The sequence below is a fragment of the Amaranthus tricolor genome, chromosome 12, assembly GCF_026212465.1.
Source record: "Amaranthus tricolor cultivar Red isolate AtriRed21 chromosome 12, ASM2621246v1, whole genome shotgun sequence".
Lineage (NCBI taxonomy): Eukaryota > Viridiplantae > Streptophyta > Magnoliopsida > Caryophyllales > Amaranthaceae > Amaranthus > Amaranthus tricolor.
Window position 1 is genome coordinate 4,714,997 of NC_080058.1, and position 17,121 is coordinate 4,732,117.

Sequence of the window (17,121 nt, forward strand, 5' to 3'; positions counted from 1 at the left end):
CTTTGTTAAGATTCATTTTTATGCAAGTCCTTTTTTAGTGTTGTGCATCAGAAAGTTGCGTTAAGCAAAATTGGAATTTGGAGAAAAGTTGCTACGCTCATATTCTTTTTTTCTTTCCCTCTTCCCTTCTTCTCATCGCTATTGTTTTTTGTCTGCCATGGCTGCCGAATCCGCTTCTGCAATTCACAGAAACCAAGTATATCTCCTTTTTTTTCTCTCTTAAAGTCGTTTTTTTCCAACTAAATTTGCTAGTAATTTATTCGTTATAATTATAATTATTGCTTTTGATGTTGAAAGGTGGATTTGTTGGAGCATATAGATTGGAGTGAAGTTGAATGTCTCAATCAGAAGAGCAGTAACTCTATTGCCAATGCCCTCAAGCAGGTTCTTCTCTCAATATATTCATTTTTTTTTTAAATTATTGCGTTGAATGAATTATTTGAGAGCTTATGTGCACGAAATTCATACCCAATTGATAATTAGGGTTTTTTAAATTGATAATTTGTTCTAGGTTATCAACATTCAACAGTCTATTGTGTTTGCAAAGAAACCTTCTTCTGAGAGAATGCAGGAATGTCTTGAATTATTTTGAAGTTGTGGTAGGGCAGTTGAGAACAGCAGTAGCCACAACATGCCATTATGCGGGATTTTGGGGGTTAGATGTACCAAACTCACCTTTGTAATAGCAACGAGTTAGTGACTTGTGACCTAGGGTGATTGAGAACATAGTAAAATAGTAATGGAAGGCAATTAAAATTAAATTCGTCTTTTGGTTATAGCTGGGGGGTTGACTTCATTAGTTGAACTTTGATTAATCAGATGTTGTACTACTTTGGCTATTTGGAATTCGAAACAAGCCTTGACTATGATAAAGCAAGTATAGTTGTACTAGCGTAAAAGAGATTGATGGCTATGGTTCTTCTGGTGCTGTGGACAGATGTTCATAGAATTATTGGCTATCACAACCTTAAAAGAGAAGAAGCAAGAAGCTGTTTTGAGTTTTTCAACATAGTACACAAGAAATAAGATTGTTTTGGGAATTATGATCGACCATGAATGGCTTCTTGCCTAGGCACAAAGTCATAAGTACCTTTTAGCAGATTTCACATTTTCATAGTTCCTAGCACTTGAGTACTTGTGTCTTGTCCATGTGGCCTACGTTGCTACTTTCCAAGAAATTTCCTTGATTTTGGCCCAAAATAATATGTTTTATACCCTAATGAGCGTTGAAGATTCAGCCTAGGTATGGCATATGTGAGTTGAAATGAAGATATCTAGTAATTTATACATTTGTCTAGATATTCATTACCTCTGCCTTCGTTGTCCTTCACCTCTATTTCTTTTTTTTTCAATAGCTTTTATGTTAAGGTGCCTAACATAGGAATTGAAGTTTGTACCCTCATTTTCATTGATTTATAATTTCTGTTGAAATTAATGTTTTGTGCAACTTTTTTTTTTTTGTTGAAGAAATTTAGCTCAAAATGGTTTACAATAAATTAGTGGAAATTAGCTCAAGCAAAAGGCTTGTCGAAGAAGCCAAGAAGTGAGTTAGAGATAGTTTGTGCAAGGATCCAAGATAGTGTAATTAATATAGGAAATTAGGGAGAAAGGAGTGCCGTAATGAATTTAGAAGTTTGTTTTACTTTGTTTAGTTTTTTTGGGAGTTTCAAACTTCTCGAAAATCTTGAATCTATCTTCACTATCTGCTATATCTTCTGCAATACAATTCCGCACTATCTTCTTCAAATGTCTATCAACATGTTTAAGATTCTTGTTCATAGCAGATACCCAATTACATAATTGACCAACATAGGTAAGAATGGCTACCTCAACCTAATAATAAATTAAATTATTGAAAAGCACAACTTGTTTTTAGCAACATTTGGAAATTTTTTGTGCCCCTTCGAATTGCCTTAGTTTGAACTCTGAATTTATTAATCACAATGACTCAAACATGTGAAATTATATTTCACACCTTTTGCGATGGGGTGGATCTACCTTTAATTATGAGGGTGTACTATTTAAAATTATAACTACATTGTTGTAAACAATGATACTTTAATTATGAATCAGGGATTAGCCTACCTTGAAACCTTAGGGCAACGTTAAATATGGAGGAGTTGGAAATCTTTGATTTTGACTACTAATAAGCACCATCTCATTGAATTGTTAAGAGAAGGAGGATGAATGATATTAGGAAGGATATTTGTTGTCTTGTTTAAAGAGAACTGAGTAGTATTGGGGACTACAAGGAGAATTACAATGAAACATGAGTAATTTTTGGGCCATACAACGTGTTCCAAGGAAACAAAATTTGTGGAGTATTGGTGGTAACCGGAGTACTATGAATTTTAAAGATGCTAATTATTTTTATGTCTAACAAAGATATTTTGTTATAGTCGAAAGTGCAGTATAAAAGTTAGCTTCCCACACTTGATCAATTTTGTTATCAACAAGGACAAGTGACATTGACAATTGTTGACCTTTGCTTGCTTTTTAATTTGGCTTTTGAGTTTTTGACTATTATTATAATGTGCCTTACAAGCTGTGTTGTTTGTGAATTAGGGTTACCGTGAAGATGACGGGTTGAATCTAGAGAGTGATGCTGACGAGCAACTTTTGATCTATATTCCATTTACGCAAGTCATAAAGTTGCATTCTATTGTTATCAAAGGACCAGAAGAGGAAGGTGACTATAAACTTATCAGAATTGTTTCCTCCCCCGCCCAATTTCAACTCCAACCCCAGACCCAAACTTCTGACAAAAGTGATGAAAGAAAGGGATTGGGAAGGAAATGTTGCATGTTTTAGACCTAGTATTTGTGCTCTTATCTTGTTCCCTTGAAACATATCAGCTAAGCAGTCTATTACTGGCATGTTATCTTGTGGAAATTTTTTTCTGGTTTCACTTGTTGATAATCAGTTAATCATCATGGAACATATTTTCATTATGTATTTTGATTCTTTATCATGTCTTACGATCAATTGATGCTATTGCTACATGCTTACGTTGCTAACTATAGGAGGTAGCATTTTTCTTGCTTATACTTGTCTAAAACACAACGTGAGCAATTTTTTCGACCTGGCAATTGACAATTGATTATTCTGGTTTATACTATGCTTATTGAATTATACTGGTATATTTTGCGTGTGCAAGGAAAGGGCTATATTTTGAATTATCCATTGGTTACTGGTAATGGTTTTTAAAGGTTAGAAAAGGTCTAAAAATTGAACTTTAAATTCTAAGTGTAAGCTAAAAAGAAATTTAACAAAAGTGAATTTTGCTTTTGATGAATGACTTCAAGGTGAGGTGTATAGAAAGGGAGAGTATAACACGTGAATTTCTATTCGTGTAGCATTTGTTATATATAATTTCATAGATGAACATTTTTTTCTCGAATTGAATTTATTGATATGATGATCGAAGAGACATTGTAGAAGAAGAAAGGCTGATTTGTAATCTATAAAAAGCAAAAAAGATAAATGATAGAATATACTAACAAGGAGGGACAATAAAAGGAATAAGGTAAAGAGGAGTGACACGAGAAATCATAAGGGAAGATGAGGTGGGACAAAGAATATACATTTGAATCAGTCATAGGGATTTATTCTAAGTTTTTAGAGTTAAAAGTAGTAAAAGAAAAGTAAGTGGTAGTAGCATTTGAGATTTGCTTTATTAATTCTTTTTTAAAAACACTTATATAGATTCCTTCGTCCATCTCTTTTCTCATGTGTTTGTTTGTGTATAATGTGAAGATTGCTTCTTCATGTCTCGTGTTGGTCTCGGGCAGCATTGGTGGGAAAGAGGGGAGAAAGAGTAGGTTAAGATAGCAAGAGATGTACTAAAGTTAGGATGAATCTTTGGTCTGGAATAGATTAAAGTGGATATATGCGCAAAATACACTAAGTTATTACACAATATTTTCAATATGCAGTGTGATAAAGATTGATAATACAGCAAGGAGTTCCCTTTGCACATAGGTAGCAACAATGTAGATTGAAGACACTGAGCTTCTTCGCATCAAGCAAGCGTTTGGGATTCTAGCATTTCTATCAAAAAGAACACTTAAAATCCATACCTCAGCCATTACCAAGTATCATCAAGACTCCCACAAAACCAAGAAGCCCAACTATTATATCAAACATCTCTGATTTATCCCATCCACAATTTTCAACGAGATTATAGGAGTAACCATAAGTAATCTTCAATATCTTAATTAGACTCAAAGAGAGGTGAATAACCTCAGCTACAACCGATGGCACAAGGAATTTTCCCTCACTATCTCAAACACACTAAAGATAAATTAGCCAAAAAAATATCTTGCAAAAAATAAAAGGAAAAATTAACATTAATAATCCAACCTATTATTGATCACCTAAAAATAAACCCACCTTTCGATCATCCATTGCACGTTTTTGCTGAAAATGTAACGAGTCTAGATAACTCATCTTTATATTTAACCATATTTGAGTCCTTTATACACCTTAAATCTTCATTCATTTTCCATGAATCTTTATATTTCTCTTAACAAAGCTTTTAAACCATTAAAACATCGGTTTTCATGCAGGTTTGATGCATTTTCAGCTGATACGTGCAAGATGGGATTATTTTAAAATAATTGAAAGATAGTTTATTTTCATTGGACACACAATAGGATTGGAGTATAAATGTCAATTTTCCCAAAATCAAATCAACAAAACTCCATACGGAAGTTGAACCAGTCATATCAACGGGAATGGATTATGGGAAGGGGGAAGCAGTCATATGAAAACAAGCAATTAGCCAACAACACTGTTGTGGACTTATGGCTTTCAACATAAATTACTGAGGTCAAAGGCTTGCTCTTCAAATTTAACAAAATCAATTACCGTGCCTAACTGGAGGAATGAAGCTAATTGCAATCGCAAGTAAAGCGACCAACTCGGCTTCGTATTCGGCGATTCCTCTCCTTAGTATCCGAACAATAACCCTAAAACCCGAATCGATTATCAATTATTCAAGCTAATCTAGCACAAAAATCAGAATGGGGAGTTTAGAGATTAAAGGTTGGAAATTGGAAGCCATTTGAGGAATTTTGTGAAGCGGAGATGAAGGAAGGTCATGGTGATGGAGTAACGCGTCGTTTTAGTAATAGATTTGGGGATTCTTAAAATTAAAAAAAAAAAATGGAATTTATTTGAGCGACGTGTACAATTTTTGTTGTTATTTATATGTTCAATGAAAGAAGACAGATCAATATGCTTGTCTTTCTCAACTCGAGTATCGGTTGGCATATGAGGTTCTTGCAAAAGAAAAATGGAAAAACAGAAAACAGATAACACAAAACATACTTCATAAACACAATACCATTCAAGAAAACAAATCTAACCAGATTACAAGCAGACAAAACGACTAAGACACACTAAAAATAGATGTTTAAAATATATTTTGTTGAAAAAAATTAAGAATGCTCTTGATTTCAAATACTATGGGTGCGTTTACCATAGCATTTTAATTAGCTATTAGTGATTTAATAAAGCTAAATCGTGTAAAAAAAAATTTATTCTTCGATTAAGTAGCAGTTTAAGGTAGTATTTGGTAATACATGTAACTATAACCTTTACTAAAAAATTCTAATTTACACAATAAATTACACAGCTAATATTAAAAACTACAACTATAACCATCCAAAAAAGCTAATATTCAAATTTTCGGATCTGTCATCCAATTTTAAACACCCTCTACAACTTTTGAGACATCAAACAAGGGACATATGAATTACTATGTGAATAATCAGGGTAATAAATTAGGAACTTCAAGACGCATACTAAATGCAACATTCAAGTGACATATTCCATATATGATAAGAGGCTAAAGCTATGGCCTATGAATTATGGTGCATTTCTGTGCTTGTTTTCTTTGCCTTATAGCTCCAGCAGCTACAAGCCAGAAACAGCACTTTATAAAAGACCACGGTAATTGGTAACACACTACAAGAGTTTCCCATTCTTATTTCAAAATCGAACTAAGAGTTTTCACTAGCTCAACTGACGGGCAAGGTTCATAAGAATATCATAATCCCATTCTGTAAATACAAATTCTTGTGAGAGACGATCCCTTTGGACTGACCAAAAAGAAAAATATAGAGTAAGTTTCTCGGTAAAAATTACGAGTATTGTCAGTAGACATTTAGAAATATTATAAGTAGACATTAAAGACATGATAAGTAGGGTAGTAGGCTAAGATTCTCGGTAGACATTAAGAATATTGTAAATATGAATTTAAGTTTTTTTTTTGGTGGACATCAAGTATATTATAAGTAGACATTAAGTTAATATAAGTAGGTATTAAGAATACACTAAGTGGACATTAAGGTTAATTGAATTAGGCTTGAGAGACATCTCAAAGAAATGAGAGACCGGCTGTTCTGCAAAATTGTGCTATACCAAAGCTACAATATTCAAGTTTGACAAGGTACTTTAGAGGGCCAAACCAGGTTGCACCAAATTGACAAGAACATTTTTCATTTATTGCATATTTGATGTAATCATGTAACCAATGAGGCAAATGCCTTAGTTCATTTCTTAAATTCCGGAATCAAAAATATATATTCGACATCCGCTATAGGTTAATAACTTAATATGAGCATCTGCCTGAGTTCATTTCTTGAAGGCCAGATGCCCACAGTTCTGCAAACCAGTACAGCTTATGCACATCTTTGTTTAGCTGATATATGAAGATAACTACGTCAATCTAGTGTTTCAAATCAAAATTTTCTAGCGAGTTTTAGTTTCTGAATGTCTGCTCAACAAACTTTGCAGGGTCACCCTTGGAAGTTAGCAGGGAAGACGAGTGACAATAGTAAGACAAACCCTACCATGGTGACCAAAGGTATCTGTAATTGATTTGCCAGCACCTGAACTTCAGTGTTCTTGAACATGATCAAAACCGTATAGTAACACGTCGAAAGACGTCCATAACTCGGGAACTATCTCCAAGTTCTTCTAGGCTTCAATCTCTTGTAAGCCATATATGTCACAGCAGCTGATAGAGAATACCTGTTTGACATGAACATCATATGTTACCAAATAAACTAATAAAACTTCTATTTCCTTATGGTCGGGAGTTGATTTTTGTTTGGTATAAGTTATGATACTAGTGCGTTATGATTCTGATACAATGTAATTTAACATTTAGTAAGAGGTTTAAACTTTAATACTTTTCTTCCTCAACTAAATCTCACAGCATCAATTTTCCTAGCATCTTGCAACATGGGACATGAACTTTCATACATGAACACAAATATAAGGACACCAATATTGCATCAAGATTAACATAAGCAGTAAATCATCGGGACTCCACAGGCCTCTTAGATACTAGACTAACAACTTCACTATATAAAAATGAGCAAGAATCATGTGGACATATGTTATCAGCTGGTCAGATGGGCCCTCAGAAAATTGGAATGCATGATTGTAAAATTGTTCTGAATCATGTTAGGAAGTAGGCCATCATACTGACACATCACCGAGATTTTTGCTTCATAATGATTTTCACTTCAATTTGCTTCAGCTAACTTCTTATTCAAACTCATTGTTTCTACCTTTTTAAGTAGGAGTATAAACATATTAGCTACTATAATTCAAGGAGGCACCACATCTTGAACGAAAATGATCCAACTCTCCAAATCCCATTCTACTTCATCTAGGTGTAAGAAAGAAAATGGTGAATTTAGTAGTTCTCTACCATATTTCCATATAGTTTGGTTTTAATGTTGAATTAGATGCTTTTATCATGTTACCGTGATCTTGAAAATATATGTAGCTTAACATTCAAATTTTCATAATCAATATTCAAGCCATCTAGGTGCAAAAGCACTACAAAATTATCCAATTCAAAACTGCTACCCAGAAGTCAATATACCAACCCCAAAAAGGGTAAAAAAGAACATAGAAATGGCCTTGAGATGATTTAAAGAACAGTGAAAAAGGCTGCAAGGGCACAGATAAGATAAAGTCAAATGGCAGAATATGTACCATGTCAATGTGTAATTTAGATGATCTTGAGGCATGACTGAGCTGCGAATTAAAGTTCCAGCATCTTTTGGAATAGGGTATGGATTGCTAGGGCTAACGTTTTCATTAATATCTTCAATATAGACTGTATTCTGAGGAAGACCAGATGCATGGGCAATAGCAGGAACATCAACAAAAAACCACTGACCAGAGGCAGGATCATTTTCTGGAACAAAAATGCTTGGCTTCTCACTCCCACGAATCACACCGACTACTTCTACTGGACTAACAGATGGAGCTTGATCTTTCACCTACTCAACAGGGAGATGGTGAGAAACTCTCAGCACGTATACTATGTTATAAAAACAACAATAGTAATGCAAAGCAAACCTCTGTGGGTAGGGGTGTTTTAGACCAAAATCGCCAAAAATAATGCTTTTCACCAGTTGATGAAGCAGTGCTAGACAAATCTTTAGCTTCTTCAACATCTTGAGAAGATTCAAGTGCCTTGTCCCTCCAGCTTCGCGGGACCCATCCCCTATTCACTAATACGGGGGACTGGACACTGAAATTTACATCATCAGCCAGAAGAAAACATAGCACAACCAAAACATACAGCTTATTAAGCATAAATACATATTACAAACAGCGAAGTATCCACAAAAGAGATGTAAAAGCATTCTATGTCTACAGCTATTTGGAAACATCTAGTATTTCGTAAATGACTAAGATGAAATTGTTCCGACTCTAAGCACCTCCTCAGTTGCAAAATGCTGGCACTCTTTCTCTGTTCTAACATCTAATGCTCTCTCTCACTCCAATCTCCTCGGTTTTCACACCATCCATCTCCAAGGGAAAACAAGGGTAAAAGGAGGGAAAAATAGTAAATATCAAAAACATCAAATTTCTTTTTTAAAGTCACATAAATCTCATTAATGACAATTGATATAATTGATTGGGTCACAAGTGCCAAGTTTTGCTTGATTGGGTCACAAGTGCCAAGTTTTGCAAAAATTAGGTCCTAATGTACAATTCATGCAACAAAACATGGAAATGACGCCAATTTCTATTGAATGACATTCTTGATAGATAATCAGCAGTAAACAGAAGTTTGCTCAGCAAGATAGGTACTGGCATTACGCAACAACACATCAAGGATTTCATTCCATATTCACTTCTTCATATCACACAAAGAGAAGATACCCAGATCACTAATGACAAAATAAGGTGAGACAAACAAAAGAGGAAAAAATAAAGACCACATTTTAATGAAAAGCAGCTTTCAATAAAAACTGGACAACGGAACAGGTAGACATCCACACATGTCAACAATTCAATTGCTCACCTGTCAAGATTACCGGTAATAGGCACAAGGGGTGTTACAAGGTAGTATCCATTTTCTGTAATTCCGGAGATACTTCTAGAGCGTGGACCCACGAATATTGACTTCTTCTCATCAAAAACGCCTATGCAGACCACCTTTTGGAACTCCAAAGTATTTGAATTTTCATTAGAAGCTATAGCATTGAATTGAATAGGCTCCATTTCCAACCTTTCTTTTCTGTACTCCAACATTTTGATCTACACCAGCAAATATCTAAAGTCAAACAAAACAGTTTAAGTAAATAATATAAAAGGTACTTGGATTCAAGTTACGAAATATATTTCATTTAGTTAAAGACTTGAGCTCTTGAATTATAAACAAGCATCCACCAGAAAATAACATCATTTAGTTGAAAGGTAGTGGGTAACAAACAAGCAATTATATAAGAACAAGAAAGGCCATCGTTGATCATCACAAGAATAAAAGAACAATAAAGTAGTAACAAACAAGTAATAACATAAGAAGCAAGACAAGCCACCGTTCATGCATCTCTCACAAGCATAAAAGAGCAATAAGAATAATATTGAAAATGAACAAAGTTTTCATACTCTATTAAGACTCACACCGGGATATAAAGGATATTGAGTCCTTCCTGATTCAATCCAAGACAATTAAGCTGTAGTGCTTTTGCAGGTTGCTAAAGCAATATAAATCTGATTCTAGTTCCTGACGACAATCATGAAATTCTGTGTCATCAGGCACTAAGAAACGAAATCAACACTATAAACGAAATCAACATCCATAGAAACTTGAAATGATCAACTATTTTTAGTCATTCTGAAAGCAAGCTGAATCTAAGCATGATGCTGATGTACTAGTTAGAATAAAGGAGTAACAACTTCATACACTAAACAGGCATGTCAACTTCTCAAAAATGAACAAAGAAACATTTTTTCTTATACATCTTACACTTATCATGTCATGTAAGCCAATAGGAAGCCCATAAGATTATAGCCATATTGGTATATCAAGATATTACATCCTTCATCCATTAAAATTTGAAACAAAGGCTTAGAGCTGTTTTATTAAGTTTTGGTTGGTATATAAGGCAAAAATACAAGTGGATAGAAGAAATATATGAATAAGATGAAGACAAAAATGAGTTTGTAGATGAGATAAAAGAGGGAATGAACCAAAATAGAAAAAGTGGCGAATTTAAAGGGACGATTTAAAGTAGTGTGACAAGTTCAAAGGAACGGACGGAGTATTACTGACATAAGAACTAATTTATTGAATTCCACCTTTAATATATCATCATTAAGAGGTAGCATTAGAGTCACCTATTGCACCATATTTTTCTCCTAAATTGTAGTATAATTGTACTGCTATAGATTCTGAGAAAAGAAACCACGGGTTCCCAATCTCAGAATATATATATATATATATATATATATATATATATATATATATATATATATATATATATATATAGAAAAGCTTTCCTTGTGAAAATTTGAGAAAGAAAAGTAATATAGCCTAAACTTGTTAAAATTATTCCACAAGAGAAAAGAAATCAGCAAAATTAGCGATACCTATCTTAGTATAGTCTATTATAATCTCAAATCAAAGAATTACAAAATATTGCCCTACTAAAAATGAACTGGAAGTGAGGTTAAAATCAAGAAAAAGATGAGAAAGTGAGTATCAATCATCAATAGTGTTCCAAAAAGAAAAAAAACACCCACAAATTAAGTAAATTCTGAATTCACTATGCTTTTGATCATCTCTTGTCTCCAACTATCCTTTCTTCCTCCTCTTTCTCTTTCTTCTCCCTTTTTGTATGAACATCTTTTATTTGAAATGATATGTGAACCATCTCTAATAATGTTACGTATCGTTTTGACGGACATGGCAATGTGAATTGTTAACTTCAAGAAAAATTTCATAGTAATTTAAGTTTTCATAAAAAGTTAATCTAAAACTTATAGTATACTTTTTAGAACCGAATAAATATTTTTAAGATTATAATGGCTAATATGTAAAATTACAGTCTATAATGGTTGTTAAACCATGTTCTTAAATCATAGGTAACCTAATGGAATTTCGCGGTGCAGTAAACTCAAAATTTGTTATAAAGAGCCTATTATTTAATGAAGCGTCCTCATTTTTATTTCATGAGTGTCATGTCGACACAAGTACAAAGGCTCCTTGCCATGTTGGAGTAACATAGCAAGAAGGTACTATACAAAAATTCAACAAATTTTCAATTTACAAATCCTGACCCAAGGATTCATCAAAAGCTATGATGCTTTATAACAGCCAAAAAAATTCCATGAAATAGTAACCAAACTCAACTTTAAGTAAAACTTTAAATGCTTCACATACATTTGACTTCGATCCATCCATTTAAGCACAAAAGTACACACAAGATCAACAACCAATACAAGCTTATCAAGTCTTAATAGGATCATATGAACTAACCTAGATTCTTTGTTCAAAATGCTAAAAAGATCAAGAATCACGGAGTAGAATAGAAACAAGTAAATCCAAACTCATAGTACACAAAACATTTTTAGATCAACAAACAAACAAAAAGTCTTCATCCACTCAATAAACCTCAATCGAGCTCATATATATCTCAAGCTCCCCAAAATGCTTTATATGGACTTTCAATACTATTTGATATACTCCTTCATTTTATTTTTAAGTTCGCAAACTGAAATGCATCCTATAACCTTTGTACTGACAATTTCACATGTGATTGGAATAACTCGTCTCCCTCAAAGAACTCCATATCTCAAATCTTGCATTAACAAATACTCAATCCTATTGTCCTATCAGTTAGAGCAAAATGGTGCACTAATTAACAACAGCACGACACTTCAGTCCCAGCTATATTGGCAATTAAACACAAATATGAGAGCAAGCAAATTGGATGGCATCAAAATAAAGCATCTTACATCAAATGTGAGTATACAAGTCAATTATCAAGTGTCAATAAAAAACAAAAAAGAAATAAAAAAATAAAAAAAAAAGAAGAAAGAACCTTATCGTGTCGTCGGAAGATCTGCCAAGTGCCAAGACCAAAAGCAATAGCCCCAGGAAGAAAGAGAAACATCTTGGACCATATTCCTTTCTCTTTTGCTGCACAATAATCAAAATTTCAATTATTTTAGCATCAATAACTGTAAAACGAAACAAAATTCAAATTATAGAGAAATCAGAAAACCTTGAGGTTGAAATTGAGGACATGGATTTTGAGGAGAGCCATCAATGGAAGAGATTGTTGATGCAGATGAAGTAGAAAAGTAACGAGGTTGTGAAAGGGAAGATGAAGGGCTAGATGAGATGATGAAGCGAATGTTTTTAGTCAAATTTCTGGAAATGGAGGTTGCCATTTCATAATGAAGCTAAGATGAACACCACTTTCCCAGATTCCAGACCCTGTTTTAAAGGGTTTTCGTTTGATTTTTAGCGCTTTGTAGCTCGTACGACTAGGGCGGAATGTGGGTCAACTTAAATTAGAATTATCAATAGTTGGGGTGATTATACTTATGACATAAATTTTGTGAGTCTATTCCCTAAATAATGCAATTTTGTAAAGAATTTCCCAATTTGCTTGAATTGCAAAACTAATTCCCACATTACCGTCCACGTAGGATAGCTTTGAGAAATTTTTTTTTTTTTTTTTAAATATAACCGCTACATGAGGTAGCGGTTTTGTTCAGGCACCTGAAGCAAAACGCCATCTGAAATGGCGGTTTGGTAATTTATTTTTTTTTAAAAAAAAAAAAAAAATATATGTTAAGTAAACCGCCACTTGAAGTGGCGGTTTGGTAGCAGTACAAAACAGCCAGCATCTCGTCGGTTCATTCATTCCATTCCATTTTCTTCCATTGCCGTCGGTTTTGCTTAAAAAAAAAAAAAAAAATCTTCACTCTCATTTACTTCAAATTTACAATTCCTCTCTTTGAACTAAGCTAATCAACTACATTCCCATCTTCTACTTCATTTTCATCCTCATTTAAGGTATGAATAAAACCCTAATTTTTGTTCAATATGCAAATTGTTTTTTTTGTTCATTATTGTTTGAATTGAAGTTATAAAAACGTTAATTGTTTGTTACATTCTATTGTTTTCATGATTTAAGCTTACGTTTTACACATTTGTAGTTGAATTTTAGGATTTGTTTTGTATGCATATAAAGTGTTTGATGAAATGCTTCAATGAAAGTTTATTACTTTGTAGGGTTAGTTTAATGGTTTTTGTATATATTCATGGTATTTTTAGCTTTTATATTTGAAATGAACCTTATAATAAGTGTTCTAATACCTTAGTATCACAAATTCTTGTATTCAAATTGGTGGAGATATCACATGAAAGATCATTATCCCATTGAAAAACATGTTGAATTGGTTGCAAATTTGGATAATGCGAGGGAAGTCATGATATTTTTATGATTTTTATAACACTTATGGCGATGAAAAACACGTAACAGCGATCATGGCGATGCCGGGCCCAGTTGATCCATCAGTGCTTACGCTTCAGGCGACCCACAGGAGCGTAGCTGTGTGGGAGGGCTCCACTGCCCAATTGGTTACTCGTCAGCACTACCAGGCGAGTACGTTACAGTGGGAGGTGGATGACAGGGTGTTAGAGGTAGTCGACATGGCAGGTTTCAGATACATTCACCGGTTGTTGGGCGGGGGCTTGGAGCTCGATCGAGCTCTTATCACTGCATTGGTGGAGAGGTGGAGGCCGGAGACACATACATTCCACCTCACAGTTGGCGAGGCAACGATCACGTTGCAAGATGTGGCAGTTATCATGGGACTACCGGTTGAAGGACAAGCAGTCATTGGTCATGGGGAGGGAAATTGGGCAGCATGGGTACATGAGATGCTTGGGGTTTGGCCGGAAAACCCTCAAGACCCCACCCAGCCCAAGATCATCGTTGGATCATCATTGAAGCTGACTTGGCTCCGACAGCATTTTAGCGCGCTTGAGGATGATGCAGATGATTTGACGGTTGACAGACATGCCCGCGCTTACATCTTGTACCTGTTTGGATGCATCTTGTTTCCAGACAAGAGCGGCGACTCGGTACAGTTGATCTATCTCCCTCTTCTGGGAGACTTGGAGCGCGTAGATGAGTACAGTTGGGGAAGTGCTACCCTAGCGTATCTATATCGTAACTTATGTCGAGCATCTCGTAAGGGTGCCAAGGACATTGGTGGATGCTTGATGTTATTACAGATATGGTCATGGGAGCACATTCATATAGGGAGGCCCATTATTCGCACGGTTCGACCGGATGGGCAACATGATCAGCAAGATGACGCGGATGATTTTGAACCGATATTAGGGTCACAGCATCGGCGCGGGATGGATCCTTTGGCAGTAAGGTAGCAACACTCAATTCACTATTCAATTTCATAATTTGACTATTTTATGATAGATGAAAATGTTAATCAATGTTTATTTGTTTGCAGCTGGCTTCGCGTATATCTTTCGAGATCCCACTCCCCACATACTCTCGTCTACTACAGGGACGCACTAGATCGACAACGGGACGAGCAGGTTAGTAACATTTACTATTTCTATTAGTTATGAATAAATTGTATACATTACTAAGCATATTGATTTCTATTACAGATGACATGGCAGCCTTACACAGCGGCTAAGATGGAAGCTCTACCGCACATATGTACATCGGGCCACGAGATTTGGAGATCGCGTTGTCCTCTTATTTGCTTTGACATCGTCGAGCTACATCTCCCGGATCGTGTGATGCGTCAATTCGGTTTGGAGCAGGTAATTCCGCAAGCCTGTGACACCCAACGTCAACTACATGCGATCGATCGGAGGACTGGGGACAAGAACTACCTCGTACGACATAGATTGCATGTAGATGCATGGAACGACCGAGCATCTACATTGGTTGCAGGAGATAACTTCACAGGTCATAGCTCTGCTATGTACATGAGTTGGTACAGGCGCATCTCCATATTACGCCTGACGAACACCGCATTTGCGCAGCCAGGATCACATTACCATCCGACATCTACGTTACTGGTACGTTTTCTTTCTTTCAACACTCATAACAAATAGTAATAGTTTTAAGTAACTGTTTTAACAAAATAATGATAACAAACAGGCTGAGCGCATCTGATCGGTGTTGATACAATGTAATGACACGATTCAAGGGGCCGCTACAACGCCAGTTGACCGATGCATTGAGTCAAGCGGGTTATGAGTACCTCATACCGACTCCACCCGTCATTGGCGACGTAGATGACACATTCCACACTCCTTCTCCAAGGAGTTCAGCCCATCGAGGTAGCTCTTCCGGAGGATCCAGTTCTCGGTCCACAAGAGGCCGCCAGCGTTCATCTACTATGTCGCCGTTCGTTCCCCCGTCTTCCATCAACACTCCTCCGCCACATCCATCGCCTCCGCAAAGGATTATCACATATCAGCGTGCTAGTCAACGACGAGCTCCTACTCTTAATGTCATTGCGGAGGTTGACGAGTTCACACCATCATCATCCACCGGTGCGCAAAACAAAAGGGGTCGGGGGTTGTAGTTTAACAAACTTTGTATATTATATGATTTTAACTTCTTGTATATTCTTGTATGATTTTAACTTTGTATGTTCATGATTGTAATATATCTTCGCATTATTTTCATAATTAATTTTTTCAAATCAAGCTGGTTCGTAATTGATTAATATGGAATAGATGGTATTGAACTAGTTTAGTGCAGGTCACGTTCACTATTTAGGGGAAATGAAAGAAAAAAAAAATTGTTGCAGGCCACCAGCAAACCGCCACATGAAGTGGCGGTTTACCAGGGACCAAACCGCCACATGAGATGGCGGTTTGCCTTGACCAAACCGCCACTTCATGTGGCGTTTTGGTGCTTTATGTAAACCGCCATCTCAAGTGGCGGTTTTGTCTAAAAAAATATAAAAAAAAATACTTTTCCACGTGGATGGTATTCTGGGAAATACTTTCCCAAATTAGATAAAGTGGGAAATTTTTTTTTTTTAAGCATTATTCTAGGAATATGCTCAAATTTTGTAGGTACTAGTCACTAGTGGCAATTTAGAGTTCAGACTTTTACGGGGCATCAACAATTAAAATTATATATTTTTAATCCTGCAAAATTAACAACGTCAGACGGTTAGGGTAATATAAAAGATAACGAACAAACTACAATTTTTATAATTTACGAAGAAAACAAAGGTCAACAAAATAAAATACAAAGTACGAATGAAGTACAATTGTTCTCGCCTAGTTTTCAGAATCGTTGTACATTAGCATTGATACTAACATTGAGAAAAAAAATCCTTCTCTAAAAAGATAACTAAACTACATTGAATAATTTAGAAGAAAAATGTGATTCAGATGCAAGTCTTTTGAATATCTATCCATATTGCATAGAATACACAACAACCATGAATCAATATATTAGGTATGATTCATTACTATATATATTATTAATCACTATAAATAAATTCACCCAATTTAAAAAAAACCCTAAAATTAAAAACTCTAAATGTGTAATTGCAAATAAAAAATTAATGAAAAATTTCATCATCATTCCAACCACAGAAATGAATCACTATAAATTAATTTGATTAATTTCAACATTAAGATTAAATGACAAAAATTTGCAAAGAAAAAGAAAAAAATAAACTTAAAGAAGAGAAATCGTAAATAAAAGTTCTAAATAACGGTTATTTGTGAGGTTAACAAATTACCCTTAAGTGATAGGATTTGATAGAGTGAGAGTTTTG

General features: G+C 35.0%; 3 protein-coding genes across 3 annotated transcripts; 2 read left to right on the forward strand and 1 right to left on the reverse strand.

Annotated features, from left to right (window-relative positions):
* LOC130828934 (PITH domain-containing protein At3g04780-like) lies at window positions 1-5,262 on the forward strand. The gene is made up of 3 exons (XM_057694981.1): window positions 1-196; window positions 298-384; window positions 2,566-5,262. Exons 1-3 carry the CDS (start codon window positions 158-160, stop codon window positions 2,809-2,811), a joined length of 372 nt encoding a protein of 123 aa, XP_057550964.1. The 5' UTR covers window positions 1-157; the 3' UTR covers window positions 2,812-5,262.
* A 1,062-nt stretch (window positions 5,263-6,324) lies between these two features.
* LOC130828935 (surfeit locus protein 1-like) lies at window positions 6,325-12,860 on the reverse strand. Its single transcript, XM_057694983.1, has 6 exons — window positions 12,549-12,860; window positions 12,366-12,463; window positions 9,341-9,576; window positions 8,386-8,560; window positions 8,017-8,306; window positions 6,325-7,038 (listed from the first exon to the last, which is right to left on the reverse strand). Exons 1-6 carry the CDS (start codon window positions 12,715-12,717, stop codon window positions 6,969-6,971), a joined length of 1,038 nt encoding a protein of 345 aa, XP_057550966.1. The 5' UTR covers window positions 12,718-12,860; the 3' UTR covers window positions 6,325-6,968.
* A 2,255-nt stretch (window positions 12,861-15,115) lies between these two features.
* On the forward strand, window positions 15,116-16,030 carry LOC130828936 (uncharacterized). Its single transcript, XM_057694984.1, has 2 exons — window positions 15,116-15,394; window positions 15,477-16,030. The coding sequence occupies exon 2, from the start codon at window positions 15,511-15,513 to the stop codon at window positions 15,904-15,906; it is 396 nt and encodes a 131-aa protein (XP_057550967.1). The 5' UTR covers window positions 15,116-15,394; window positions 15,477-15,510; the 3' UTR covers window positions 15,907-16,030.
* Window positions 16,031-17,121: the final 1,091 nt, after the last annotated feature.

Bases quoted from the DNA above. Each gene is read 5' to 3' on its own strand.
- LOC130828934 (XM_057694981.1), top strand. From the start codon at position 158: ATGGCTGCCGAATCCGCTTCTGCAATTCACAGAAACCAA. The intron at 197-297 runs GTATATCTCCTT...TGATGTTGAAAG, and splicing joins CTGCAATTCACAGAAACCAA to GTGGATTTGTTGGAGCATAT. The intron at 385-2,565 runs GTTCTTCTCTCA...TTTGTGAATTAG, and splicing joins TTGCCAATGCCCTCAAGCAG to GGTTACCGTGAAGATGACGG.
- LOC130828935 (XM_057694983.1), bottom strand. From the start codon at position 12,717: ATGGCAACCTCCATTTCCAGAAATTTGACTAAAAACATTCGCTTCATC. The intron at 8,561-9,340 runs GTGAGCAATTGA...TGTAAATTTCAG, and splicing joins ATTACCGGTAATCTTGACAG to TGTCCAGTCCCCCGTATTAG. The intron at 8,307-8,385 runs GTTTGCTTTGCA...CCTGTTGAGTAG, and splicing joins AAACACCCCTACCCACAGAG to GTGAAAGATCAAGCTCCATC.
- LOC130828936 (XM_057694984.1), top strand. From the start codon at position 15,511: ATGACACGATTCAAGGGGCCGCTACAACGCCAGTTGACCGATGCATTG.